The sequence below is a fragment of the Moschus berezovskii genome, chromosome 20, assembly GCF_049115385.1.
Source record: "Moschus berezovskii isolate FMDL1 chromosome 20, NW_MosBer_1.0, whole genome shotgun sequence".
Lineage (NCBI taxonomy): Eukaryota > Metazoa > Chordata > Mammalia > Artiodactyla > Moschidae > Moschus > Moschus berezovskii.
Window position 1 is genome coordinate 25262845 of NC_142479.1, and position 26440 is coordinate 25289284.

At 56.0% G+C, this 26440-nt stretch overlaps 1 protein-coding gene across 1 annotated transcript; it reads left to right on the top strand.

The window, feature by feature from the left end:
* Window positions 1-17086: 17086 nt before the first annotated feature.
* LHX1 (LIM homeobox 1) lies at window positions 17087-23511 on the top strand. Its single transcript, XM_055395661.2, has 5 exons — window positions 17087-17256; window positions 19132-19358; window positions 19455-19732; window positions 21109-21274; window positions 21655-23511. The coding sequence occupies exons 1-5, from the start codon at window positions 17087-17089 to the stop codon at window positions 22032-22034; spliced, it is 1221 nt and encodes a 406-aa protein (XP_055251636.1). The 3' UTR covers window positions 22035-23511.
* The last annotated feature ends 2929 nt before the right edge of the window (window positions 23512-26440 follow it).

Sequence of the window (26440 nt, forward strand, 5' to 3'; positions counted from 1 at the left end):
CCCCACCCCCATTACAGCCTGGATAGCCATTGATGGGGTGGTGGGACGCATTGCAGTGATTAACTTTCCTCCAGAGGTGGGAGCGGGTGGGCGAGTCTCCACTCAGCCTCCTCCCTTACTCGTGGAGAGACCCCCTGGCTTCCCTCCTGCCTGTGCAGCCCCTCCTCCCCATCCGACATCCCTGCCCGTCTCCCCAGTGCCCTTGGCACCTTCCACCAACCAACGGTGCAGCGTGAACCCCAGTTCTTCCCAATCTTCCAGCCCCCACCCTCCCTTCTTGCATCCCTCCTCCACTTCTCCTCTGTCCTCCACCTTCTTGATCCCTTCGCCTCTCTCCTCTCCTCCTCTCTGCCCTCCCATCTCCTCTCCCACTCCTGTTCCTTGGTGTATTTCTCCTCTCTCTTCTCCACTCCCCTCCCCTTCACTGATTCTTCCTTTTTCATCCCCTCCTGGCTCTCCTGCCTGCCCTTCTTCTCTCTGGGTCTGATGCAGAGAGCCAAGGTGGCACTTCCTTGGGGGAGTGAGCATGTGGTGGGGGGTAGTGGGGGGCTGGAAGGGGGCACGCTCTGGCCTGAGCCCCCCCACCCCAGTATTGCTTGGGCGGCAGGAGGATGGGAGTTCACCCGCAGGGCAGCTGTCAGCGGCTTAGTGGATGGATGAGTGAAAGTGGAGGGGGTGGGGAGGCGAAGGTGCTGGGGAGGGAGCTGTCGTCAACTAAACATGAGTGTGGTGGGTGAAATAATGGGGCTGTTTAATAACAGCCCCGCCCGAGGTACCTTGGCCCGAGACCCAGCCCTCCTGCCCGCCTCCCTCCAGTCCCATGCCCCACCCCACCCCCACCCCATCTTGAAAGTCCCCTCATTCCAGAGGCCTGTGAGTTTCCCTGATCCTTTGGGCAGGCCTGGAGGCCCTCCACCAAGTCCCAGGACCCCTGTCTCTCCACCAACCTTCCCCATCTCCCCACCCCCATCAGAGGAGGGGCAGCTAGGACTGGGACCACCCCCAGGCGACCTGCTTCCAGAATCATGTCTGAGCAGATCAGCATCCCAGAGCCAGTAGGCCTATTAGGAGGCCTTTGTGGAGAAGCAGGCTGGGGAAGAGGAATGGGGATTTTCCATTCTCCGAGCAACTGAATTACACAGTCAGGGGATCAGGGGAGAACTCGGTGCTTAAGCTGCTCTTCACGGCCCAGCCTCTGCCCTGGCGCTCAGCCTCCTGCGTGCTCAGCAGGGATCTGAGGGAGCCTTGCCATGTCTGTTTGGGTGGTGTCTTTTCTGTGATTGGAGTCAGCCTTGAGAGCAAAACCAAGTCTCATCTCTTCCCACCCCACCCCCAGAGCTATTACACCAAAAAGGGGCTCAAAGGGGACCAGCTTGCTACCATCTGCACCAACCCGCACCTTCCATGAAGTCCTTGGGTCTGCAGATCAATCCAGAAGTGTGGCTTGGGGAGGTGAAGTGACTTTCTCTGTCTTACGGCAAGTAAAGGACAATTGAGATGGTTTCCTGACTGTGGCTGGATGTAGAGGTGAGCCAGGCCCATGCCAGGGACTGCAAGGAGCCCAGAACTGCTTTTCCCTCTTACTAGAGGTGAGCTTCGTCAGCCCTGACATCAGCTTTAAAGAGAACAGAACCTGCTCCCATTTCGTCTCCGAGGCTGCAGGGGGCCAGACCATAGCAGATGGTGGAGGGCAGGGGAGGGGAGAGGGGGTGGAAAGGAGATTAGACTTAAAGAATCCGAATTCTTCAGGCCTCATTTTAGCCTTACCACTAACTTGCTGTGTGACCTTGGGCAAACCAACGCCCCTCTCTGAGCTTCAGATGGCCTATCTGCAAAACTGAGATCACATCTCTTTCAGAATGATTTTGAAGGTATTGGAAGAGCATCCCCTGGTGCATATTAGCTGTTCAAAATGATGGTGAGAGCAGAATTGGAGGCGATTTCATTTCTTTTACCCAGAGCAGTGCCCATTCCCTGAAACAAGAGGCTCCAGTGCACATTCAAGCAACTGGTACTTCCCACTGGGAGGGCAAATCCATCATGTTCAGCAACTATTGGCCTCCTCCACCTGGTATAAGGTTACTGGGGGGTCGTGCCCCTGTGCCCTGTGTCCAGTTTCTAGAAAGAGGCCCAAAGCCCACCACCCTAGCCCCATGTGGCCCCTAGAGGCCTTTTGCTGACTAAATGGCCTTCTCCGACCTTCCCGATGACCTATGTTCTTTCCAGCCAGAAAATTCTATGACCCTGTGACCCCTGAAAGCCCTGCCCTGCTAATGGTTTTATGATCTTCTCTACGGAATCCTCTCTCTGCCCTCTCTAACCCCCAGGCCCCTTTCAGTAGGTCCTAGTCAAAATAAACAACATTTATGACCAGGGCAGGATTCAAGGTCCACACTGCAAACAAACGTAGAGCCCTTTGAAGGTGCCTGGGGAATCCATCACGGCCTGGGGTGTGATGCTCCCCAGGCCCAAGGGGAGGTGGGCCCTGGGAAGGGGCACGGGCATGGGAAGCCAGGCTCTGGATCTAGGTTTGGAATCTGAGGATCCTGAGCTGCGTCTGGGGCTCCTTCCTCAGCACCAAGCCCGGCCTCCCTGCGAGGGAAGGCGGCGAGGGTGGGGAGGGACTGGGAAGACCCAAGATGTCCACTCTGATCAGCACCCTTTCTGAAAAGAGAAAAGGTGGGGGACTTCCCTGGGGGTCCGGTGGTTAAGACTCTGTACTTCCAATGCAGGGGGAGCAGGTGCAGGCCCCCTCGGGGGCCAGGGTCAGATTGGGTGTGTTATCCGGGGAGAAAATGAAAGGAGACAAAAATGAATGAGCTGGGGGGGAAATCGAGGCAAACAGAGAAAAAGCAAGTCTGAGCAGTTGAGAGGGTGACATCCCAAACCACAGGAGTCTCAGGGCCCATCACCGCCTCCAGGGCTCGCCTGAACAGTAGAGCAACAGTAGGCAGCTTGGGACAGACTTCCTAAGGAAGCAGATTTGTCTAAACACGGGTAGGAGAGACATCAACCCAGCCTGGCCTGCCTCCTGGGCCAGCCAGCAGACCTACAGAGAGAGGGAGATTGTGTGCGAGAGCGAGAGGCTGAGTCCATCCCGAGTCTCTCCTGGGGACCCCTGACTCGGGCTTCAGTGAATGATGGGACTGATGGAGCAGTGGGAGCCCCGCGTCCAGGATGAACCCCTCTTCTTCCGTCCCCCCCAGGTGAAGGGCCCAGCGCCACCCCCCACGCGCTATTAACCATCCTCCGACTGCGAAAGGGGCCCACAGGCGGCAGCCCACTCCTGGCTCATCTCGGCTTCCCGCTGGCCACGTGGATGGGCTGCCTCCACTGGACTCCACGTCTCCCTGCAGGTGCGACTGCAGGAGCAGGTTTGTTTTCTTCAGGAGGAACAGGATCTGCCTGGGGAACTGTGGTTGCAGAATATTAAGGTAGGATTCCCAAAGGCCCGAGTCTGAGAGCAGCTTTCTAGGACATGCAGCTCAAGGTTTTTTCCTTCAGCTCCGGCACACCAGCCTCCAGAATTGGGGCATGGGCCTGGGGGCTGGTGTTCTCTGACTCAGGGCTGGAGCCGGGGTGGGGGGGGTACTTTCCCCTGGAGACCTGTGCCTCACCATTTACCCTACTAAAAATACCACGCTGCCCTACAGGTGGGGTGAGGAGCTAGACAGGAAATATGTGCAGTTAGCAGGGTATTGATCACATTTATCAGGGACCCACTTTATAGTATTTGCATCTGTGGCAGATAATTAATATATGGAAGGCTGGAACAAAGGTGGAAGGGAACAAAGGGGGAGCTGAAAAGGCAGGCCTGAGTTTCCCCAGCATAAATAGTTTGTTCGAAAAACCATCCTCCTAAACTGAAAGAAGAATTTTACTGGCTTTTTATGATCTTATACAAGTGGATTAGAACTTTCGGCTGAGTACCCTGGTGCCCAGCATGGTGCTTTATAAATAAAAGGTCCTCGTGGCATTGGGTTTTAGGGCTACGAGGACCTTGGAGAGCATCTAGGCCAGTGAATCTCAACATTGGTTGAATATAGAATCACCTGGGGCATTTTTTTAAAAAATGAGATGCCAGACACCCACCTCCAGAGATTTTGATCTAATTGGTCTCGGAGCCCAAGTCTGTCTGTTGTGTTTTTTAAAGCTCCCTAGATGGTTCTATGGCGGAGAAGGCAATGGCAAGCCACTCCAGTACTCTTGCCTAGAAAATCCCATGGATGGAGGAGTCTGGTAGGCTGCAGTCCGTGGGGTCACTAAGGGTTGGACACAACTGAGGGACTTCACTTTCACACATTGGAGAAGGAAATGGCAACCCACTCCAGTGTTCTTGCCTGGTGAATCCCAGGGATGGGGGAGCCTGGTGGGCTTCCGTCTATGGGGTCACACAGAGTCGGACACGACTGAAGTGACTTAGCTGCAGCAGCAGCAGATGGTTCTACTTTGCAGCCAAAGTTGAGAACCACTGGTCTGAGCCAGTACTTCATTTAACAGATGTAGAAACTTAGGCCCAGAGACCAGGTTACCTAGGCTTACACAGGGCGAGGGCCACAGACGCCAATCAGATGTCCTGCCTTGTTTGTTAAATGAGCAAACAAAAGACCGATCCTCTTTTGGAGGCATTTTTGTCTGCAGAGACCAGCTGCCCAACCCCCTTCCTCCCACCCCCATATTTTCATATTCTTTCCATCACAAGCCAGGCCGACTACCATCTTGACCCTGCTTCTCGTGGCCTCTCATCCTGAAGGCCTTGGGGCTTATCCAGGGCAAACATCTCATTTCAGACACTGTCCACCATGTCTGGAGACTTGGAGAGAAACAGGGCACTTGTAGCACCGTGGCCACAGGGAGTGTCAATGTCTACCCAAGAGCAGGGGTGTGTGTGTGCAAACGCATCCATGTGCAGATATACACCTGTGTGCAGAGGACTCTGCTGCATGGGGGCACGCACTCTTCCAGGCATATGGGCACTCTCAGTGAGAACGTTTATGTGTGGATGTGTACATATCCACATGCAGCATGGTACACATGCTTACAGTAGCCCCTGTCTACACAGCAGTGTAAGTGCATCCCACAACGCTGGTGTGTGTGTCCGTAATGGTGTACAAGTGTGTAACGCTGCATCTACATGGACAGAATATACATTTGCATTTATCGCTGGAGACTTGCATGTAATAATATATACGTGGCTGACTGGCTCTCTGTGTGTGTGTGTGTATGTGTGTGACCGGCAGTCTGTGTGTGCGGGGCACAGGTATATGTGGAGAGAGAAAAGGTGTCTGCTGTTTCCATCGTTTCTCCTAAGGAATCACTGGGAAACACAGGCGTGGGAAAACTGTATCTTTCATGCTTAAATATATTTCCGCACGTATAAATGAAACGTGGTATTGTGCCAACTAAGATGCTACATGTTAACATCATGTATCACTGACAGAATTCAATAAGCCATGCAAGGCCCCGGTAGCATTCCTTTAAATTTTATTTAACACTGTTTCAGCCAAGCCGCGTTGGGCCAAGTCTCGTACACACTGTGGATTACGGGCGCAAATGCATAGTTTGTAGGATATAATATACAACACATGAGACACTTGACAGAGAAGCATCACCTAAAAATTACAAAGGTCTCCATCTTTCCTGGGGCTCAACTTAGTCCCCTTCCTTCCCCAAACCTGATTAAAGCCCATTCCTTCACACTTCCCTAGGAGGCCTCTGCATTTGTGGGGGAAGAGAGATACAATGGCGGGTGAGGATTTAGGGTGGGGGAAGAGATAACACTCTAAGACCTGATCTCTGGAATGTTTCTACTCCTCCCCAGTCTGTCAGAGGCAGGCTCGAGCCCCAGCATGTGTTACAACGTGGAGGCTGAAGAAAGCATCTTTATAGTCCCTCGGGTTGACTGAGAAGTTATTCATTCGGAATGAGTAAAAAGAGCATTGAACTTATCAAATTGATAGTAAATCCTTCATTAAAAGATTCATAGGAATGGTTCCCTGCCTGTCGTTTTTTAAGAGGGAACTACGTCCTCTCTGGAGCCCAAAGGAGAACGACCTTGCACACAGTTACAGGCCGGCCAGCCCCCCTTTCAAAACGTGGGCTGGCCGTGTGCCTGAAACGTCAGCTAAACGATGAGTGGCCTGAGAGGACAGAAAAGCTCAGGAGCTGGGAAGATGGGATCTAAACTAGAACGGGAGCAACAAAATGGTGGAACCACCACTGCGGGGCCTCGAAGCTGAAAATGCTCCTTGACCAGCCAGCCACTGGGCAGTGAAGAGAGGTCAAGGCCCCATGTGGATGCACGCCCACGTATAAAAGGCAGATGACTAACAAGGACCTACTGTACAGCACAGGGGACGCAACTCAGTGCTCTAGGGCTGCCTAAATGGAAAGAAAATGCAAAAATGGGGACGTGTGTACGTACAGCTGATTCACTTTGCTGGACAGGAGAAACTAACACAGCACTGTAAAGCAACATACTCCAATAAAAATGTTTTTAAAAAAGATCCCGTGTGGGGCCTCCGAGCCGTGTCCTCTGGGATCTCCTCTTACCACCTCTGGGCTTCATTTTGGCTTGACACCACCAAGATTGAGACAAGGAACTCCCTACGCCTGCCCACCTGTGTTTCTGGAACTTCCCTCCAGCTGAGCCTGAGGGGCCTGTGAAGTAAAGACAAGCAGCCTAATTTGAACAGCGATCAGACCCCTCCACACCCCACCCCAACTCCTCTGCCACCCACAGCAAAGCAGTCATCAGAACTATCTTTCCAGACAGTCCCCTGGCCCCTCTCCACCACCTGCGATACCAGCCAACCTGCTTGAACACCAGCACCAAAAAGGACTGTACCATCTTCACACGCTGAAGCCTCCAGAGCCTGGTGCTGTGAGCTGGCTCCTGGGTGAATATAGGAAAAAAAAAAAAAAAGTTTCCTAATGTTTGAATTAGAACTTTGAATGGGAAAAAGAGCCCATCAATGTGTGCGCCCCTCTCCCCCCGCAACACACACACGTGGCCACACAGACAAATCATGAATCATCTCTGTGGCTGAGCATTTTAGCGTTCAGTAATATTCTCAGAGGCCCAGGGTTTTCAGGCAAATCCCAGGTCTGTGCACAAGGACACTGCATAAATCCCTCCCCTTATGAAAGGCCAGTCTGAGCAGATGGGACCACTCCTAAGTAAACTGTGGAGCCCTCCCCATCTCTGGAGGAGCGGCAGGGGGCCGGCCCTACCAGCCCAGAGATCAACAGAAGCTAATGTTCTCATCTCCAACTTACCTCTCCGAGGGAGGTGTCCGTTTGACCACACAGTCCTCTCTCTGCTCTCCCAAGGGGAAGGCAGATCCCGAATGGGACTGGGGGAAACCCCTGGAGAGCAAGTGGTGGCCAGAGTTGGGTAGGTGAAGATGAGCATCAGAGAGCAGGCCAGGGCTGCAGGAGGTAAGAGGCCAAAGGGCCCCTTCCAGGCCAGGTTCTTCCCACGTTAAGTCTGGGGAAATAACCTCAAAGCAACTCCACTTCTTGATAATCTGCCTCATTAATATTTATTCAACAAAAGAGTGTTTTTAAGAAGAAGGAAGGGCCAGATAATTAAACAGTCAGCAGAGGTCGAGGCTTCCTCTACCCCGTTCTCTCTGGCTCCCCACCTGCAGCCTAGGCCAAAGATACATGCCACACCGTTTACCACCCCGACCTCTCTTCAGCTCCCTAGGTGTGTCAGAAAGACATAAGGCAGGTGGATGGAGAGAGAAAGACAGACCTGGGCACCCCCAGGTGCTCCCCAGGAAAGGCATGGACTGTGAAATTACACCAGGGCCGGACAACTTACCACCACGCTGGAACCCTTGGGGTACTGAAATAATTAACTTGCTAATCAGCTACACCTTGCTCTTTCCTTTCTTCCTGGAAAAATAACAATTGCAAATCGCCTTCACATCAGGTTCCTGTGTCAGTCACTTGGAGACAAATGATGCTCTGGAAGAAAGACTCTCTTGCCTGCGTGTAAACTGAACCGGGTCCTACCAAGTGAGGCCTCTTCCCCTTCTCCTCCCCCCCAGCCCTTCCCACCAGGCATGGAGGGGGTCTGGAGGAGGGGGACAGAGAGACAGAATGTTTCTGGATGGGCAGAACTTTTTTTCTGTCCACGGCACAGAGCTTTTCCATCTCCGCTAAGCTTCCTTGATTTCGGCCCTCTTTAGCCCGCTCGCCGGCGCTAAACAGCCAAGATCCATGTGGAGAAAAGAGGATTGATTAGAATCGTAATAATAATCCCTGGCATTCGTCCGGCTTTAGCGTTTACAAAGTGTTTCCACACATTATCTCATTCGGTCAGAGGAGGCTGGAGCTGGAGGGAATCTGAGCAATCATGTAGCCCAATTCCTGAGGCTTACTGATGGGGAAACTGAGGCCCCAAGAGGTTCAATGTCTTCCCCAAAGGCCACAGCTAAGGACAGCGTGGCCAGGTCCTCGTGTTCACTGCCTAGAGACCCTGGGCCATCTCCCATCCTCTGAAAAGAGGGAAAGGGTGTTATCACCTTTTGGGCCCACTGTGGATGTAAACCAGAAAAGCAAAAAATTACAAGAGTAGAGCATGGGCACCACTAAAAGCCGATCTCACAAGAAATGGTTTGGGGGGACTGGGAGTGGAGGAGACTAGTGAACACACTTCCCCGCTGCCTCTGTCCCCTTGCCTCCCCCTTCTCTTTAGGCTTCAAAATATGAACATTAGGCAGTTTGGGATCTAAGGCTTAATTCGGCCATAGGTCCCTGGGGAGGGTGTGGGAGTGGGGGCGTGCTTTTCTTGGATTTAAATCTGGCACCTCCACTCCCAGGATTCACGGCACGAGGGGCTCATGTGTGCACACGTGTGTCCACTCAAGACACTGGATTTAGTGATGAAAAACAGATCAGATGATTTGCAAATTAATAGCTCTTCACCCCCTCCCCAGGCCTCACACACACACACACACACACACACACACACACACACACACATGCACATCACCACTCCTGGCTCTGGGGAGGTGAAAAAAGATTTCTGGTGAAGAGAGACACAAGCGTGGAAAAATATCAGGTGGGACAAGGAAGCAAACTGACACTGGATTCTGGAGGAAAATACTTCTCCGTGAGTGGCAGGAGTGAATTTCGATGGGGGTCTTGGCATTTCCTTGCCCCTGTGGCCCGAGCCCCCTCGGAAGGTAAGCGGTTCCTTTGTGTGTTCGTTTATTACTAAGCCCAACTCTTTTCCTTCTAAAACTCCTTCTTCTCCCTGTTGAGCTGACCATGCTTCTGGATTTATGAAGAGAGATGTTTTAGCAGAAATCCCCCAGAGTGGCCCATCAGCCCTAAATCCCAGGCCCGCTCACCCCCCCAAGACCCCATGACACACAGCATGCCAACACGGCTTCCTCTTGCCTATGCATTAGCCATCCATTGTGGCAACCTGACATCTCTCACACATAAAACCGTAAGAGAGAAATAAAATATCTGTCTCTTGGCGAAAATAAAGCTTTGCCTCCCTCCTGATGTATAGGATATAAAATAAAGCCGCGGCTCCAATAGTGGCTTTTCCTTATGCCGGAGTTGCCTTTGCACACACGGAGACAATGAAGACGGATGGTTTGGGACGAGGCCCAGCCTCCTGGGGCCGCCTTCACCCTGTTTTATGGTCGTCTCCCCCCCTCCTCCCCGTCTTTTCCTTTCTTCTTCACTTTCTTTCCTTTCTGCTGCGGCTTTGCCTTTCATTTGCCCTTCTCCTTCTTTCCTCTGGAACTTTATTCCTGTTGTTCACTTTCTTTCTAAAGCAGGGAGACAAGAACCGAGTTGCTCATCTTTCCCGACGCGCCCGCCATCTCTCCCCCCGCCTCCCTTCTCCAGACCCCCAACTCTCTCCGGACTGCCAGCCCCTGTGACGAATCTTGCTGGGACTGCTTGGGGACCTGCTTTGGTCAAATGTACAAACGTTCCCCAGGGACAATTAAAAATGTATTTAGGGGTGGTGGGGGGGACTTTTTGTCCCCCCTTGAGGAACTGCCCTCCTCCCTTTCCTCTCCCTCAACTCCGGTGGTTTGTGGATCACAGCAGTTATTTATTTAGCCTCCGGGGAGCCAACAGAGCAAAGCTGCCACCTCGAAGGGGCGAGAGTTGACATCTACCTCTCAAACCCCAGCCTCAAAGCTGCCTCATCAGACAGACTATGTGGGCCTTGGGCCCTTTCCGGCCAACTCAGCTGCCCGAGGTTTGATTCCAGCGCCTCCAGATCTGCCCTGCCTCGTTCCCCAGTCCTGGGAACTAGGTGCAGTGTGAGGGCAAGAGGGGTCCCTCCCTGAGCTCACACAGAGAGACGGAACCGTCACCCTCACACTCACAAACGTGGTCACCTCCCCCCACACACACTTGACACTCCCAGGGTGCACAGCGGCCACCTTTTGTCTCCTCCATCCCTGGAGGCCTAGTTCCTACCAGGTGTGCCTTGCTCCCCTCTGTGTCCTTCCTCTGTGTCTCCAGAAGCTTCTTCCCATGCCTGCCCTGACCTCATCCCTCAGGCTGCTTCCTGACCCATTCAGAACCTCACCTGCTCCGACAAGGGGTGCAGGATACATCCCAGGTAAGGGAAGAGTAAGGAGGGACTGGAAGAAAAGGGGGTGCAAGGTCTGGGTTCCTGGGTGAGCAGCAGGGAGGGAGGGGGAGCTTTGGTGTTGCCTGGACTCAGGCAGTGTCCAGCAGAGGGGCTGTGGGTGGCTTTCAGCCTCTGAGATTGATGAAGGTGTGTATGTGTGTGTGTGTCTGTATGTGTGTGGAGGGCCCCTGGTTGCCCCTAATTTGAGAAGAGCTTTATTAATGCAAACATGGAAGGAGCTGGTGAGGCAGCAACATCTATTGAACTCTGCCCCCACGGCGGGGGGCAGGTCCAGAAAGAACTCAATCCCAGTCTCAAAGCTTTGGGGTCTCTCCCTCCACCTGGTATCTCTCCAGACATCAGCAGCGACCACCGCCATCAGGTAAAGGGGGAGAGTCAATTAGTGAGAGGATTAATTGCTCGGAGGCACGAGCCCCGTTTGTCTTCCATACCGGCTGCGAGTGTGTTCAGACGGAGGAACACGGGCACACACCCAAATACACATTGTTGTCACGCCGTCTTAGACGTTTTATTTATTTGTTGGATTCCTGCCCAGAGCCGCTCACACGCTCTTCCACGGGCTCTGAGTCTCCCACCCAGCAGGCCGCCTCCTTTTCTCCTGCCTGTGATCGGCTGTCACACCCGGGACACCCTTCAGTCCCCGCAAGGCGCCTGCAGGCTCCTGGGCTCTGAGCCTCACTCACCCTGCCACCTTTTGTGGTCACAGGGTGTCTTTCCGTTTCTTTTCCTGCACGCATTTCCCCCAATATGTCTTTCCTCCTTTCATTCCCGCTTACTTTTCCACGGTCCTTCTCTTTTCCCCTCTGGGCTTCTATTCCCCTATTCACTGTTCCCCTGCCCTCACCTCTGTCTTTCTCCTCCAGCTCACCCTGTCCGTCCCAGGCAGTCCACCTCCTGTCTTTGCTCAGCGGGGCGGTGCTGAGATCACCACGCTCGACCTGGCTCCCTGCTTACGTGCCCAGGGTGCCTCCAGCCCTCGTGGGAAGCCCGGTGTTGCTTACCCAGCCCGAGCGCACACCGTGAAGGCCCGGTAGGATGCTGCTCCCCGGCTTTGAGGTCCCCCGCCTCCCCTCACCTGGGTCTTGGAAGCGTGGCTGGGAGGAAGGAAGCACACAAAGGCGCAGCAGGGCGACAAGCCCCCCAAACTTCTCTTTTCAGTAGTGCACTGACCCTGGAATCTCAGGGTTTCTTTCCCGGGAAAAAAGGAGGTAATACCAATCCGCCCACCCCCACCCCACCCCCACGCACACACACACTTACTACGTGGTTCTGGGCAGATTGTGGGAAAAAAAAAACTAAAGTGCTGCACGCAAGTAGGTCATTTCCAGGAGAGAGTGTTGGAGAGAGACTAAGGCAAGCCAAAGCAGGAGCAAAGAAAGGAGAAGCGGGAGAGGTTGGATCGGATCCCCGGACTCAGGGCGGCTTCCAGGACTGCACCAGCGGTGTCCTCTGGAGTCAGTGCGGAGTTTGCTTGGCCTCCAGGACTATGAGGGTCTCAGCCGCGCCAGGCTCACTCCCTCCTCCCTCTCCCTGGAAGGTGGTGGCTGGCTGCGCCCTATTGCAGCAGGCCGGCACAGGGACCCAGCCCGCTCCGCTGCAGGCACCCCCCTTTCTCGGCCTCACTGCTGGTTTCTGGGGGCAGGACAGGAGCACGCTGGGTGAGGGGGAAAGCAGCCAGGACGGTGGCCCATGATTAGAACCAAAAGCAACCAACCAAGCTGGCAGCCTCAGATCCTTGGGCCTCCCAAGCCCTGCATTGGGAAGGAGGCGACTGGGGCTCGGAATCAAGGAAGAAAGGGGGTGCAAGAGAGGGCACCTTCAGCCCCCCAGCTGCAGGGTGGCTGGGAAGAACTGGAAGGACCCTCCCATCCCACATTCCTAGGGCCAGGTCCCTCCTCTGGGGCTGGTCTTCAAGGCGTTTCTCACAGGAGAAAACTGTGTTGTGAATGCCGCTTCCTGGGCCCTGTGGCGCCTTTTCCAAGAGCGCCTGGGATGAGGTTCAGAGGATGCTGCGGCCGTTGAGCAATGACTGGGCAGCAAATTGCCCCCCACAGCACCCGGGGCAGAATTTACACCCCTGGCAGCCGAGCGAGTGGTGTGCGTGGTGGTGGGTTCCGGAGACGTGGAGAGCTTTGGATGGAAAGCACTGGCGGACTTGAGGGCGCAGGCAGTAAGGCCGGCAGGTGAGGGTGAGGACGTGAGATTGGGGCTCTTTGCCGAGTAGACAGGGGTTTAAAAGCAGAGCTGAGCTGACAGGCTTCGGAGGCCGCCAATTTGGAAAGCTGGGTCAGTTCTCTCGCCGTGTCTCTGGGATCAATTACATTTTAAAATAAAAGCTCAATGGAAATGGAGGGAAAACACATTAATCTACTGTGCTGTCGCCTTGGAACTTTAAAACTGGACTTAAATTTCTAAAATCAGAAGCCAGGAGGCCCGCTCTGAGTTGCTCTCCCTAACCCCCTGCTAGACTCATGGGTTAGTTCCCCAGGACCTGTTTACTGAATCATCTGGACACTGGGGCCAGAGAACCTGTCCCAGTCAGTCCTGTCCTCGCGCTCAGCTCCCCTAACCCACGATCCGAGTGCAGGGAGGGACCCTCTGTGCCCCGCTCGAGGTCCCTGCACCCCCAAACGGGTGCAGGAACGTCCTCCAGCCCATTCTAAAGGCCGCTGCGGCAGACCTTGGGCTCAGGAAGGGCCAGCAGCCGGGTCCAGCTGTCGCCCTGGAGGTCCCCACCGACCGCCCCCCACTCACCCCCGCGGTCCCTCTACTTTGCATGAGAAGGAGCCCAGCTGGGGCGGGGGCGGGGGCGAGCCACTCGGGACAGAGTCCTATAGATTCCAGAAAGGGGCGGGTGACTTGAGAACCAAGACAGCTGGGGGTGTAGGGGAGGTGGGGAGAGCTGGCTCAGAGGATACCCCCCACCACCACCACCGCGGGCCTCACCCAGCGCAGCAGGCTGGGAAGGCGCCTCTGGGTCCGGGTGGAGGCGGCGAGGACCCCAGCCACGCAGCTCTTAGCGTCTCCCGGGTACTCTCGTGAGTGCCGGGCACCACTGGCTGGTTCCTGGAAACGCCTGGTCCGCGGCAGGAGCACGAAGCCAAGTCGCACCCCGCACAACTAGCCTGCTGGGCTGGAGCACAGCGCGGCCCCTCCCCAGCTCCGCCCTGAGCCCCGACCTGGGAGAGATCCGAGGAGGCGGCTGTTGAGAGAGGCAGAGAGAGAGAAGCAGCCCCAACGCCGCCCTCCCCGCAGTGGGGAGCCAGAGCCCAGGTGTGTTTGGAGGGGGTGCGGAGACGGCGAAAGGGGCCTCGGATCCAGAGGTCCAGATGGGCGGAGCGCCAGAGAGGCGCACAGCCGGCCTTGGCTCGGTTTCCAACCGAAAGATGTCGCGGGTGGCAAGGCGAGGGGGCTGCCAGCGGGCCTCGGGGGCGCGGGGCTGTGCGGGCGGAGGCTTAAGGATGGAAAGCAGTGTTGGCAGAGTCCTAAACCCAAATGTACCGAGCGCAAACCAAATTCGCTGTACCGGCTTCCCGGTTCGTTCGAAGAGGGTATTCCATTTGCAAAGAACTGAGTTCTTTGCCTGCCCAGGTTCGTTAACAGTTGCGTTTCGGGGAACATTTCCTCCAACTTAGCTGGGAGAGATGTCTGAACCTAGCCCCGCGTGTGGGGTCAAAAGGCCATTCCCCAAATACTGGCCGGACCGGGCTGGCTGGCCGCCCATCTTTATTGCCTTCTACATTTGAGCCGAACGCGCCTTCCTAACGCTCCTTCCGCAAAAAGACAAAATCGAGGAGCAAATGCGGGGCTTGCCCAGCCCTGCCACCCTCAGATTTCACTTCGGAAGAGATACGGGCTAAGCATAGGAATGGTGCTGTCGAAACGAATTTGGTACTTGGTGTGGGCCGCGGAACTAGAGTGATTCTTCGAGGCTAAGACTCTCAGGACCCAGACCCGGACCGCACTTCTGGGAGAACCTGACCCCCGCGGGCAGTGGTCCCTAGTTTATACTCCGAGGCAAATGAGAAAGACATGGGCTCCGTAAGACGCGAACTACCGGAGGCTGTGCTCTGCGCTTGTCTGGGGAAGCTGGCGCCATCCCGGAGCCGGGAAAAGGGGAGACGGGGAGGCTGGGCCGGTTCTCCGCACACCCCCATCCTTCTCAGTCTCCGGGTGGAGTCCCCAGGACGTCGCCGTTCCCTCCGTCACTACCACCCCCACCCCCGGCCGCCGCTGTGGCCCCCACCGTTTTCCGCCTAGTCGTTTGTTTTCGTCTGTAAAAGGTGTCTCCGGATCACAGTTTCCTCACAACTTCTCGCCGGGGTTGCAACTCCTCACCCGAGGCGCTTCCCCACCCACTCCTTTTCCCCCCTCCCCGGCGCCGCGCCTCCGGTCGCCCCCGCCCCCACCAGAAAACCGCCGGAATCAACTTTCCAAGGCGGCACTGCGGGAAACAGACACCCAGATCGCCCAGAGCCCCGGAACCTGTGGACTTTGGATGGATTGGGGGAGGGGGCTCAGAAGGAGCGACCGGAGGAGAGAGATTCTGCTGCCAAACGCCCGCCCCTCTACGCACCCAAAGACACGCGCGGTGCCCGGGTCAAACTTCTAGGCCAAGAAAGCAAGGGTGGCGGGGGGGAGGGACCCAGCACCCGCTGAACTGCAAAGCCAAACAGTGCACCGGGCCGCCGAGGCTCCCGAAGCCGGCTGCACCCCAGCCTCCAACAAGGCTCGATCTTGGGTACCACCCACCCTCAAGGCAGAAGTCTGCCCTCCGCCCGCTCCCATTCACGCGCTCTGTCAGTCTCTCCTACCGCGAGCGACGCCTTACCGGAGCAGAGGGGACCCGGGCACCTCGCTGCCCGCCGCCCGCACCGCGCGGGGCCGCGGTGGCCGCCGCCGCTGATCCTCGAAACGCGGTCTCCCGGCACTCTCCCCAGCCGGGAGATGCTGGATGGTTTACAGAGGGACCGCGAGCCGCTGATTGGTCGCAGGCCGGCGTGACGTCGGCGGGCGCTGCATTAAGGCAAGGGGGCTTCCAGAGCCCAGCCAACAGCCGGGAGCAGTGACCGAGCCGCCGGAGCCGGGGAGAGACGCGCCGGGGCGGCGGACTGGGCCAGGAGACCAGGGACAGAGGGACGCCTGTCCGGGGACAGCCGGCGACAGCGGCGGCCCAGGCCGAGCTGTTCCAGCCGCGCACAACTGTAGCCGCTGCACCAGGACGTTTTTTATTTTTTTTTTAAAGCTCTTCAAGCTACTCCCCCTCCCCCCGACTCCTCCCGCTGCAAAAGAAAAAAAAAAAAAGGAAGGAAAGAGGCTAGAAAGGAAACACAGATTTGCTACCCCAACGAAAAACAGAGGGGGAAAGGAAAAGAAAAGAAAGTCCAGAGACTGTGGGGTTTGCACGGAGGCAGCCGGAGCGTGGGCCAAGCAATGTGGGGCTGCGCGCCCAGGCGGCTGCGAGTTGCGACTGGAGCCACGATGCACGGCCAGGCGCGGTGAGGAGCCGGACGGCACCCCTTCTCTGAAGGACACCAAGCGCGGGGAGGGCCGTCCCGCGGAGACGGAGGCCGCCCGGCAGGCCACCGGCCGAGGTGACGGGGCTGGGGCGGTGGGGAGCGCGCGCGCGCACCTGGCTGCGTCCGCGCGAGTTGTCCCTCTCCGCTCTCGGTTGACAAGAGAACTCTTCTCCAAAAGGGGGGAAACCTAAGCAACGACAACAATCGACAACGAGATCTTCCTCCGGTCCTCCCCTCCTCCCTCCCTCCCTCCCCGCCTCGGCCAGCCCCTGCTCCCTCCTCCCCCAGACCCACCGCGGGCGCCCAGCGCGTCCCGACCCGCTGAGCGATGCCGGCAGTTTAGGATCCAAAGCTTCTCTATTCGCTTGGTTCTTTTATCAAAAGAGGAGGGGGAATTCCGGTGGCGGGCAACCCGGCACACACACACGCACACCCGCCCTCCTACCCCGACAAGAGCAGATGCACTTTGCCTTCCGACAGCTCTACCTCAAGCCCGAGAGAACTCAGCGGCGCCTTCCCCGCAACCCCGGCCAGCCGCGTCGTCCTTCTCCGACTCCGGTGTGTTTATTTATTTCCGTTCCCGTCGCCGTTCTCGGTGACCTTCACTCCTCCGCGGGCTCTGGGCTTGAAGAGTCGGTTAGCTCGCCCGCCTGAGACTCTTTTCCTCGCCCCGCGAACTGCGGCGGCGCTGCTGTGCCCCGGAGGCCCCGGGACTGCCCGGCTGCACACTTCTCCGAGGCGGCGCCCCCTCCCACGCCCCCATCAGCCTTCCTCCCTGTCTTTGATTTTTCTGGTGCGGGTGCCCCGCCAAGTGTGTCTCCCCTTTTGTGGAGGGGCTGGGGAGTTCCTGCCGGTCGTCTTCGTGAGTCATCCTCTCGGCTCTGTCTGCGCTTCTCTCTCCGGGCCTCACCCGACCAAACCAAAGACCATGGTGCACTGTGCCGGCTGCAAAAGGCCCATCCTGGACCGCTTCCTCTTGAACGTGCTTGACAGGGCCTGGCACGTCAAGTGCGTCCAGTGCTGTGAATGTAAATGCAACCTGACCGAGAAGTGCTTCTCCCGGGAAGGCAAGCTCTACTGCAAAAACGACTTCTTCCGGTGAGTACTTCTTCCCTGGCGCGCCGCCTGGGCCGCTCCTTCCCCGCGGGCCCTTCCCAGCCGGCTTCGGATCAGAGGTCAGCGTGGCCGCGGCGACCGGCGTTGGGAGCTGCCTTTGGAGAGGGGCAGCCAAGTCCCCGGGGGCCGGGGGTCTGGTGGGTAGGGGAGCTCCCGCCTCTCGGCCAGCTGGCGCGCGCTGGGCGCCGGGATGCGGCCTGCTTTCGCCCTGGAAATTGTGGGTCCGGGCTTGGCTGCACGTGCCTGGGAAGAAAGAGTCTGAACTCGCCTCGGAGCGAGAAGCCCCTCCTGGCTTGGAAGGAGGTAGCTCAGCCTCAGAAGCTGTAGCCCCGGGTCCTACCTTTCCCCTGGCAGATCTGTCCAGCATCTGCATTCTTCTTGCCTCCCCTGTTGACTCGTCCTCCAGATTGAGCTTAGAAGCCCGGGCTAAGCTGCGTTCCACTACCTTTCCCGACCCCGAGAAGTCTTGGCGGGAACCGCCGAACCTTTGGCATGGTGCGTCCAGTCGCCTGCAGTGGCAGCGGCTGGGAAGAGCTCGGGCCCGGGGGGGCCTATCTTGCAGGGCCCAGGGTCTTCCTGACACTCCATGGACCGACCTGGCCGCACTACTTGCACTGGTAGCCTGTGAAGTGCCGGAGGCTGCAGCCTGCAAGACGACCCTCCCCGGCTGCCCGCGTGGCCAGCAGGTTCGGCCTCCAGGCAACGCCGATCTCGGCAGTGAGGCGCGGGCTCCGCTCGGAGCTCTTCTGGGCGCTGGCCGTCACCGCCGGCCACCTCCTTGTGGAAACCTGGGGGAAAGCGGAGCCCCGGCTCGTTGCAGCCGGAGAAGTCTCCCGACAACCCTGCTGCGTTTAGCATTTTAACTCGCCATCCTGCCACCAAGTCCACACAACACATAAACCAACAGAACTGGAGCAAATTCGAATGGCTATTCCCTTAGGCGGGTCTGAAATCTCCCAGTTTTCCTTGGCTGACTTAGTCTCTGCTTCTCTCTGAGTTTGTGGTGACAGATCAAACTGGGGGACAGAGTAGGGGTTCGAAGCCACCCAGGTGGCTTTGCCCAGAGGCCCGGGACGCGCTGTCCCCGGTGCATCCCGGGGATGCGCGGCCCGGTGGCGGCGGACCACGGAGCAAAAGCGTGGTCCGCTGGTATTGCCGAGAGGAAGCGCAGGCAGGGCCTCTGGGCCTTGGCCCGCGGTGCCCGGCCTCTGGCTACTGGCGAGAGCCGAGCGGGGCAACGGCGAGCAACACAGGCTGCCAGTGGGCCCCAGAAGCCTGGCTCCCGGGAAGTGCATCCCGGCACCGAGAGCCGCGATGCGGTCTTGCTTGCGACGACCAGCCGGGCTTTGGGCTGGAACGCGGCAGCGCCCGGGCTGTGGCCGGCCAGGCTCTCCGCGGCTGTTTGTTTACCCGCGGTGGGACTGGACCTTGCCAACCCCCAGCCTGTAGGTGGGTTCTTTTTCGACGAGAGGGGCAATGCATAGAAAGCGGCGGTGCTTGGGACGCCTCAGGATGGAGATCTAATTTGGTTTTCTGAATCTAATCGGAAAATGGGTGCCTGCCTCCCTCCCTCCCTCAGCGCTTTTCCCCTCTGGGACAACACGGGGCAGGAGGCTCGGGGCGGCGGCGGCTTAAGCTCCTTGCTGCCTCATTGTAACCGTGTGTATCTCCTCCCTGACTTCACTGGTGCCCGCGCTCTCGCCTCCTGCGTTCTGGCTTGCTTAATCGGCATTCTGCCTCTCTTCCTTTTTGGCTCTTTCTCTCCCCCTACCCCCATTCTTCTTCCTCTACTGTCTCTATCGCCTTTCTCCTGCCCTCTGGCTTCCCTCGGCCCAATCCCCCCCGCCCCCCCCGCAGGTGTTTCGGTACCAAGTGTGCTGGCTGCGCGCAGGGCATCTCCCCTAGCGACCTGGTGCGAAGAGCACGGAGCAAAGTGTTTCACCTGAACTGCTTCACCTGCATGATGTGTAACAAGCAGCTATCCACCGGCGAGGAGCTCTACATCATCGATGAGAACAAGTTTGTCTGCAAAGAGGATTACCTAAGCAACAGCAGTGTCGCCAAAGAGAACAGCCTCCACTCGGGTGAGGACCTGGTGCCGGCTCCTTTCGGGTGCGTGGGTCTTGGGGGAGGAAAGCCCGCCACTGGCTGCTGCTCACCTGTCCCTTCCCTCTCCCCAGCCACCACGGGCAGTGACCCCAGTTTGTCTCCGGACTCCCAAGACCCGTCGCAGGACGACGCCAAGGACTCGGAGAGCGCCAACGTGTCGGACAAGGAAGGGGGCAGCAATGAGAACGACGACCAGAACCTGGGGGCCAAGCGGAGAGGGCCTCGCACCACCATCAAGGCCAAGCAGCTGGAGACGCTGAAGGCCGCCTTCGCCGCCACACCCAAGCCCACGCGCCACATCCGCGAGCAGCTAGCTCAGGAGACCGGCCTCAACATGCGTGTCATCCAGGTCAGGGCCCGAGCGTGCCACTTAGTTCCCTCGAGCTGGATCCTGCAGGTTGAGCCTGGGGTGGGGGATGGGGAGCAGTTTTGAGGAGCAGAGCGAGTCCCTGGAGGCTGGCAGAGGGGAGGGGAGAGGCCCAGACACACCCCTACCCGGCTCCGACTTTGAAGTCGCGCCAGATGTGTCGGGCATTTGGAATTCGCTATACCTCCTCCTCTTTCCGGTCCAACGCAGGTGATAGTGGTAACGATGGGAGAGAGACTGGGGGGACGGGGGGGGGCATGATGCGGGAGGCGGGGGCACGGTCAGGACGCGGCGATGAAAGTACCGACCTATTTTTCTGCCCTACCACCCCTATCCGGGAGGAGCCGAGCGGTCGCTGTGCATCCCGGGATTAATTTGTGGTCTCAATCCATGGTCTCCCTCGGTGTCCCCGCCCCCAACTTTGTGGTCTCTGGCTCCAGTTAAACCAGCTCCCCCCCGCTAGCAGACCTCCCCTCCAAAACCTCCAAAGAGAGGTGCGCTGTCCAGGTTTCAAGGGAAGGTGGTCGGGGCGGGAGTCAGCTCTGCCGCGGCCCTTCCCGAGTCGCCTGGGGACCGGAGGCGGCCATCCAGGCAGCTGCGCCGGTGTGCGCTGCGAAATTTTGAACCTGCGTGTGGTTCGGCCCGAGTCCCCAGCCCAAGGTTAGGTGTCCGGTGGCAGGCGGCTCTGCGAGGCCACGAGAGGTGTGCCTGGGAGGTTGTGTGCAGTAGGCGCACTGTGCAGGCTGCCCTCCGCGGAGACGCTCTGCTTCCGAGAAGCGGCGCGCTCTTGTGCGCAGGTGAAGGGGAGGTTTCCTGGCCGTGTCACTAGCAGTGAGAGGCTGTGGACGAGTATGTTTAGCACTGGGAGATCGTGCGTGGGTGCGGGAAGGAGGCTGTGGGTTTCGGTGTCACTATCTTCGGGAGACCGAGTGTCAACAGGAGGCTGTTTGGATCTCTGTCACTATCATGCGGGGGTGGGGTGGGGTGCTGCCAGGGTCCATAAAAGGGAAGCCGTGTGTCTGACACTCTTTGGGGAGGTTAAGCGCCTCCGCGCGTACAAGCTGCAAGTCTTCCTTGAGATTGTTAGAAACAACTCCAACTGTCAACTGTTGGGTAGGGCGGCTTGCCCAGGTACCCCTGCCGGGAATCCTGTCCACCCTTGGCTCAAGGGCCACCCCGCGCGGTTCTACTCGAAGACACGAACCCCCCCCCACACCCCGCCATATACAAGACACAAAACACACAGCTGGGAATCCGCAAGCTCGGAGATGGAAGGGTGAGGGGCCAAGAGCGGCCGCACACCCGAAAAGTCGGAGGTAGGGTCTCCGGGGCCTCACCCCAAGGCGTGTGTGCTTCAGGTCTGGTTCCAGAACCGACGCTCCAAGGAACGGAGGATGAAGCAGCTGAGCGCGCTGGGCGCCCGGCGCCACGCCTTCTTCCGCAGTCCGCGCCGGATGCGGCCGCTCGTGGACCGCCTGGAGCCGGGCGAGCTCCTTCCCAACGGGCCCTTCTCCTTCTACGGAGGTGGGTGCGCGGCCTGGGGGCAGGGCGCGGGCAGGCCCGGTTTCGTTTCGTTGGAAGCGGGCGGCAGCGCGGAGGCGCTCCTGGCTTTCTGCGGGAGAAAAGGAGAGGGCGGGGGAGAGGGGTGGAGGCTGGGGAGGAAATGAGGCGAGGCAGTGAGACCGGATCGAATTCCCGGTCCTGAATGAGGCCGGTGGGCAGAGAGGGAGCAGCTCCCGCGTTTGCACCCGGGCCTCCTCCGTGCGCCCAGCCGGGCAGGGGGGCCGGCGAATGGAGAGCCCCGGCGTTGCCCTCTCCAGCCCCGCTCGCGCGCCTTCCCGCCCGGTCACCCCGCCCCACCCGGGGCCCCGCCCTGACGTCCCCTCTCCCCGCCGCCACCGCAGATTACCAGAGCGAGTACTACGGGCCCGGAGGCAACTACGACTTTTTTCCGCAAGGCCCCCCGTCCTCGCAGGCTCAGACGCCGGTGGACCTGCCCTTCGTGCCGTCATCCGGGCCTTCCGGGACACCCCTGGGTGGCCTGGAGCACCCGCTGCCCGGCCACCACCCGTCGAGTGAGGCGCAGCGGTTCACCGACATCCTGGCGCATCCTCCCGGGGACTCGCCCAGCCCCGAGCCCAGCCTGCCCGGGCCTCTCCACTCCATGTCGGCCGAGGTCTTCGGGCCCAGCCCACCCTTCTCGTCGCTGTCGGTCAACGGCGGGGCGAGCTATGGGAACCACCTGTCTCACCCCCCAGAAATGAACGAGGCGGCCGTGTGGTAGCGGAGTCGCGCACGGCCCGCGGAACTCGCGGTTGTACAGAAATGAAACTTCTATTTAAGAAAAACAGGAAAAAAAAAAAAAACCATACACAAAACAGAAAAGCAAGTCATCCCCCACCCTTCCTGCCTCCAGCCTCGGGGACCATTTTCCGTCTGCGGAGACCGGATGGGAACGGGGTACGCGAAATAGGATCCGGATCCGCCTGGAGGTAGGACGGGGATCCGAGCGCTGGCTGGCAAGGTGCAGAACTCGGGCATCCGCGGGGAATCCAGACCTCTCCCCACCTCCCACTGGACCCGGATCCTCGGACTGACGCCTCGGGATGAGCTTGGGGCCAATGGGCCGCGGAAAAACACCCAGGGCAGCCGCGGGGGCGGCCAGCCATGGGGGTGACGCCCGGAGCCGCGGGGAGGGAGGCTGCGCCCGAAGCCAGTAGAGCCGGGCGAAGCGGCCGCGGGGGCGCTCCGGGCAGACCACGAGACATCTCAGGCTCTGAGACATCTATTAGTGTTGTCTGAGAGTTCAGCAACTCCGACCACAAACTCTTATAGCTTCAGAAACGCCGACCTGCTGTGCATCAGGTGGGACTATATATATATATTTTTTGTCTATCTGGGATTTTTGGTTTTTTTGTTTCTGCCAAAATTGCAAAATTCTAAATGTAAAGCCCTCAGTATCAACTCTTCTACCTTCACAAAGCTCTACACACACAGACACAAGCAGACACTCGATACGATGGTCTTCAGCCAGACCTCTTAGTAAAATGACTTGAACATCAGCTGTACAAAAGAAGTATCCTACCTTCACAAACACACACAAAATTAAAAAAAAAAGACTATTGAACTAAAAACAGTCAACTGTTTACGTATAATGTTAAATTCAGGAGTTCAGTGTTTTACTAATATATTCTGTTTTGAAACCTCTTGTTCAAAACAAAATGTTTTGAACAATCAACCAAAATTGTTCATTTTCTTTTCCTGTAGATGTTCTGATTTGCAGGGCTCACAGCTCACTGTGCTAGTATGTAAAAAGGTGTTGTTTACACAAGGCAAAGAGAAAACATGATATTCAGACACTTGCCAAATAGAATAATTATAGCACAAATACTGTAAAGGTGCCTGGCACCGCAGCCTGAGAAAGTGTTAAAAAAAAGTGTTACAAGGTTTAAAAAAAAACATCTTTGCTAATTTTTAGTCCTGTTGAACATTCATGGAATTGTTAATATGACTTATATAGACCCACACAGGTTTTATTTTTGTGTCTTTAAAATAAAAGTCCAGAATATTTAAATTTTATGGTCAAATATGCAGTCAACAGCTGCTACTTTTTTTCTTTATAAATTAAATTTCTCATATGTCTTTTATTGTTCTGATAAACCTAAGCTTGTGTGACCTCCAGTGCATATTAGACCATTCACTGTATGAAAGAAAACATGTTGAATAAATTTGTGAGTTTTTAATAAAAATAGAAAATCTGATGTTTAGATAATCGGTGTGTTATTTTATGTTTTGACAACTGGAATTGACCTGTGATGGGGAATGGAATGATCCCTCAGAAAACAGGAGAAAGAGAGACAGGACTAGGCGGGATCTGTTTTTACCTTGACTGTGGTTGAACCCCCTCGCTAATGCCAGCCAAGCTTTTCTCTGTGCCTTCCTGCTGTTATTAACTACAGATTTGCATTCTGTGAATTTTAATGGATACAGTTGAAGATATGTTTGTTGATAAGTTAATATAGAATTGGAAATAGACATCAAATCCATGGCTAAAAATGAGTGGTCTCAGTCTGTGATTAAGCATGAGACCCCATGCACTCTCTCCTTTTCCCCTCTAAACCTGACTTGTGAATGTCAAGTTACCTGAAAATAGGTGGTTAGATAATCCTGCTTTCTAATTTGGTTGTTTGAAAGATAACATAAAATGAAGATACAGCACAGCTAGAAATGAAATACTTTAATCCCTTTCACAGAACTGATATGAAACAGTTGTTTTATAGTATTTGTTTCATTTAAAGTTCCCCAGAAGGAAAACTGTTTTGCTTGGCACAAGATACATATTACTTTCTCTGAAAGATGAGCAAAAAAAAACCAATACAGAAATCAAATTTCAACGGAGAGTTGCCAATAGGTTCTGAAAAGTAGTTCAACCTCTTCCAAGCCTTCATTAAACTTGGAAGGAATTTAAATATTTTATCTGCTGTGAAATACGTGTATGTGTTTTACTCAGACACTACTGAGAGTTCCAGAATTTCTTTTCCATTATCACCTAGATTTTAGTCTGGATTCTTTATTTCCTTATTAAAAAACAAGCAAAGGTTTTACTTGAAATGGTGTGCAATTTCCAGTGTTTTCATATTTTGTTAAGACACAACCAAGTGTATCTTTCTTGCTAAGAAGGCTTTAAAATAAGCCATATTTCACTGCATCCACATGACAGCTTATCCAATGAGGAGGACTATCGGGGTGGAATCTGACAGTGTTCTTTCAGAAATCCAAATTTATAAAATACTGGGAAGACTTTTGAAACTCCTAGCCTCTACATGCAGCACATTTCTTTACCTACTTTGTATGTAATCACTGGATTGCCTTGTTTTTGCCCTTTTAGCATTTATATACATTAAATCATAGCCAACTTATTCATTATAGCCAGCCTCCTTTAAAGACATTCATTTAACTGAATGTATGCTCATTGGGAAGCTGCATTTTCCTATCAAGGCTGCTGAATTATTTAGCAGTTTCATTGTGGAATCCGGTACTTGATAAGAGGCATTTTAGAGTTGGTGCTCTGTGTGGACGCAATTCTTCTCTCTGTGACTCCGTGGATCCCAGCAGCAGCTTAGTCTTTCCCACTGGGCGCTGTATCCAGAATTCTAAGGAGGTCCTGGACAGGTTGCAAACTTTAGCAGTCAAATTTGGAGCCGCCCAAGAGGGGGAGATCTAGGAATGTCAAGGATTGTTCTCATGCCCATCAGAGCTGTACCCCCCACCCCTGACTCTGAGGTGCAGAGGAGCCAAGCACCATCCCCAGCGTATTAGGAGCTCCCAGGAGCTCCCGGGGAGATGCCTTAAGGGCTGGAGGGGAGCGCCGGGTGGTCCCCTTCCTTCCTGAGAGCTGAGAGCGCAGTCTCTTCTCCTTCCTGGGCTTAGCAGCCTGGTTTCTCCCCGCGGCCATCTTAGAGCCGCAACCTCTAGCCAACTGTCCTCAGGGTTCCAGCCTGCCCTGGGCGAGGGAGGCAAAGCTCACCCACCTCTCTTTCCCAGAATGGGGGCAAGTGGGAACTGCTTTGGGATGAGACGAGGTAGAGGAGGAATACTGGACAGGCACTGGCAGGGGCCTGGGACCCTGGAGAGTATCTGAGAAGAGAGAAGGGTAAGCACCTGGTTTCCCTAAACTCTTGAGCTCCTGGAACAGACAGCTGATTGGGACAATGAGGTAGGGGGTGATATCCAATGTCACCCTTGTCTATCGTCTGCTCTTCCTTCATCTGTCTGCCACTTTGAAGCTCTGAGGCAGTAGGCAGAGGAGCCGTGAACTGGGAGACCTTCTGACCTTCTCCAGAGAGGACTGTTCTTTTGGGAGCATGCTCCCATTTATTCTCTTGCCTGTCCTCATCCCTTTTGCTCATGTCACTAGGGTTTACATTTACTAGCCAGGGTTTGCCTGGAGAATCCCAGGGATGGGGGAGCCTGGTGTGCTGCCGTCTATGGGGTCGCACAGAGTCGGACACGACTGAAATGACTTAGCAGCAGCAGCAGCCAGGGTTTACATTTCTTTTAAGAGGTAGAGTCTTTAAAAATAGCCCCTCCCATAGTCCATCTTCCATCTCCACTCCCACCCCCATCAGGAAACCCCTCCTCCCTTCTCTGGAAACCAGAATCAAGTCAGGAGGGCCCCCCAGAGAGGGGATTTTTAGAAGATTGCTGCCTCGTGCATCTCCATCTCTCAGCGGCATCTCAAGTGCTAGGACTTCTTTCCTCCACTCCTGGAGTCCCCTCTCTATCTTCAGGATGGGGTAGGAAGGCAGGGGAAACATTTTGGGGGCCCTGAGATATATGTAACAGGAGTAGGGTGGTCTTGATTTCTTCCTCAAAAGCCTTCCCAAGTCAATAGGCTCCTAGCCAGAGACCAAAGAGTGGGGGAGCAGACATTTTCTGCCCAGAATTATCTAGGAGTGTCCTGTTTGCATGACAGCTTAGAGGTGGGCTCTGCCTCGATTCACCTTCTCCCTCCTCCCTTTCTCTTTTTTAATCCCAAGACCAGGTTTCTGAGCTCTATCAGTGTCCCAAATAAGAAGGGAAGAGGACTGGGGGAGATAGTTTCCTAAATGTGGGGTGAGGGAAACATTTTTGTCCTTCAAAGCCCAGGGCGATGGCTGGCCCAGCCCACCGTGTATGCTTTTGCGCTGG

What these genes read in the sequence shown, in the direction of transcription:
- LHX1 (XM_055395661.2), top strand. Translation starts at nt 17,087, where the DNA reads ATGGTGCACTGTGCCGGCTGCAAAAGGCCCATCCTGGACCGCTTCCTC. An exon ending in TGCAAAAACGACTTCTTCCG is followed by an intron (nt 17,257 to 19,131) that starts GTGAGTACTTCT and finishes CCCCCCCCGCAG; the next exon opens with GTGTTTCGGTACCAAGTGTG. An exon ending in AGAGAACAGCCTCCACTCGG is followed by an intron (nt 19,359 to 19,454) that starts GTGAGGACCTGG and finishes CCCTCTCCCCAG; the next exon opens with CCACCACGGGCAGTGACCCC.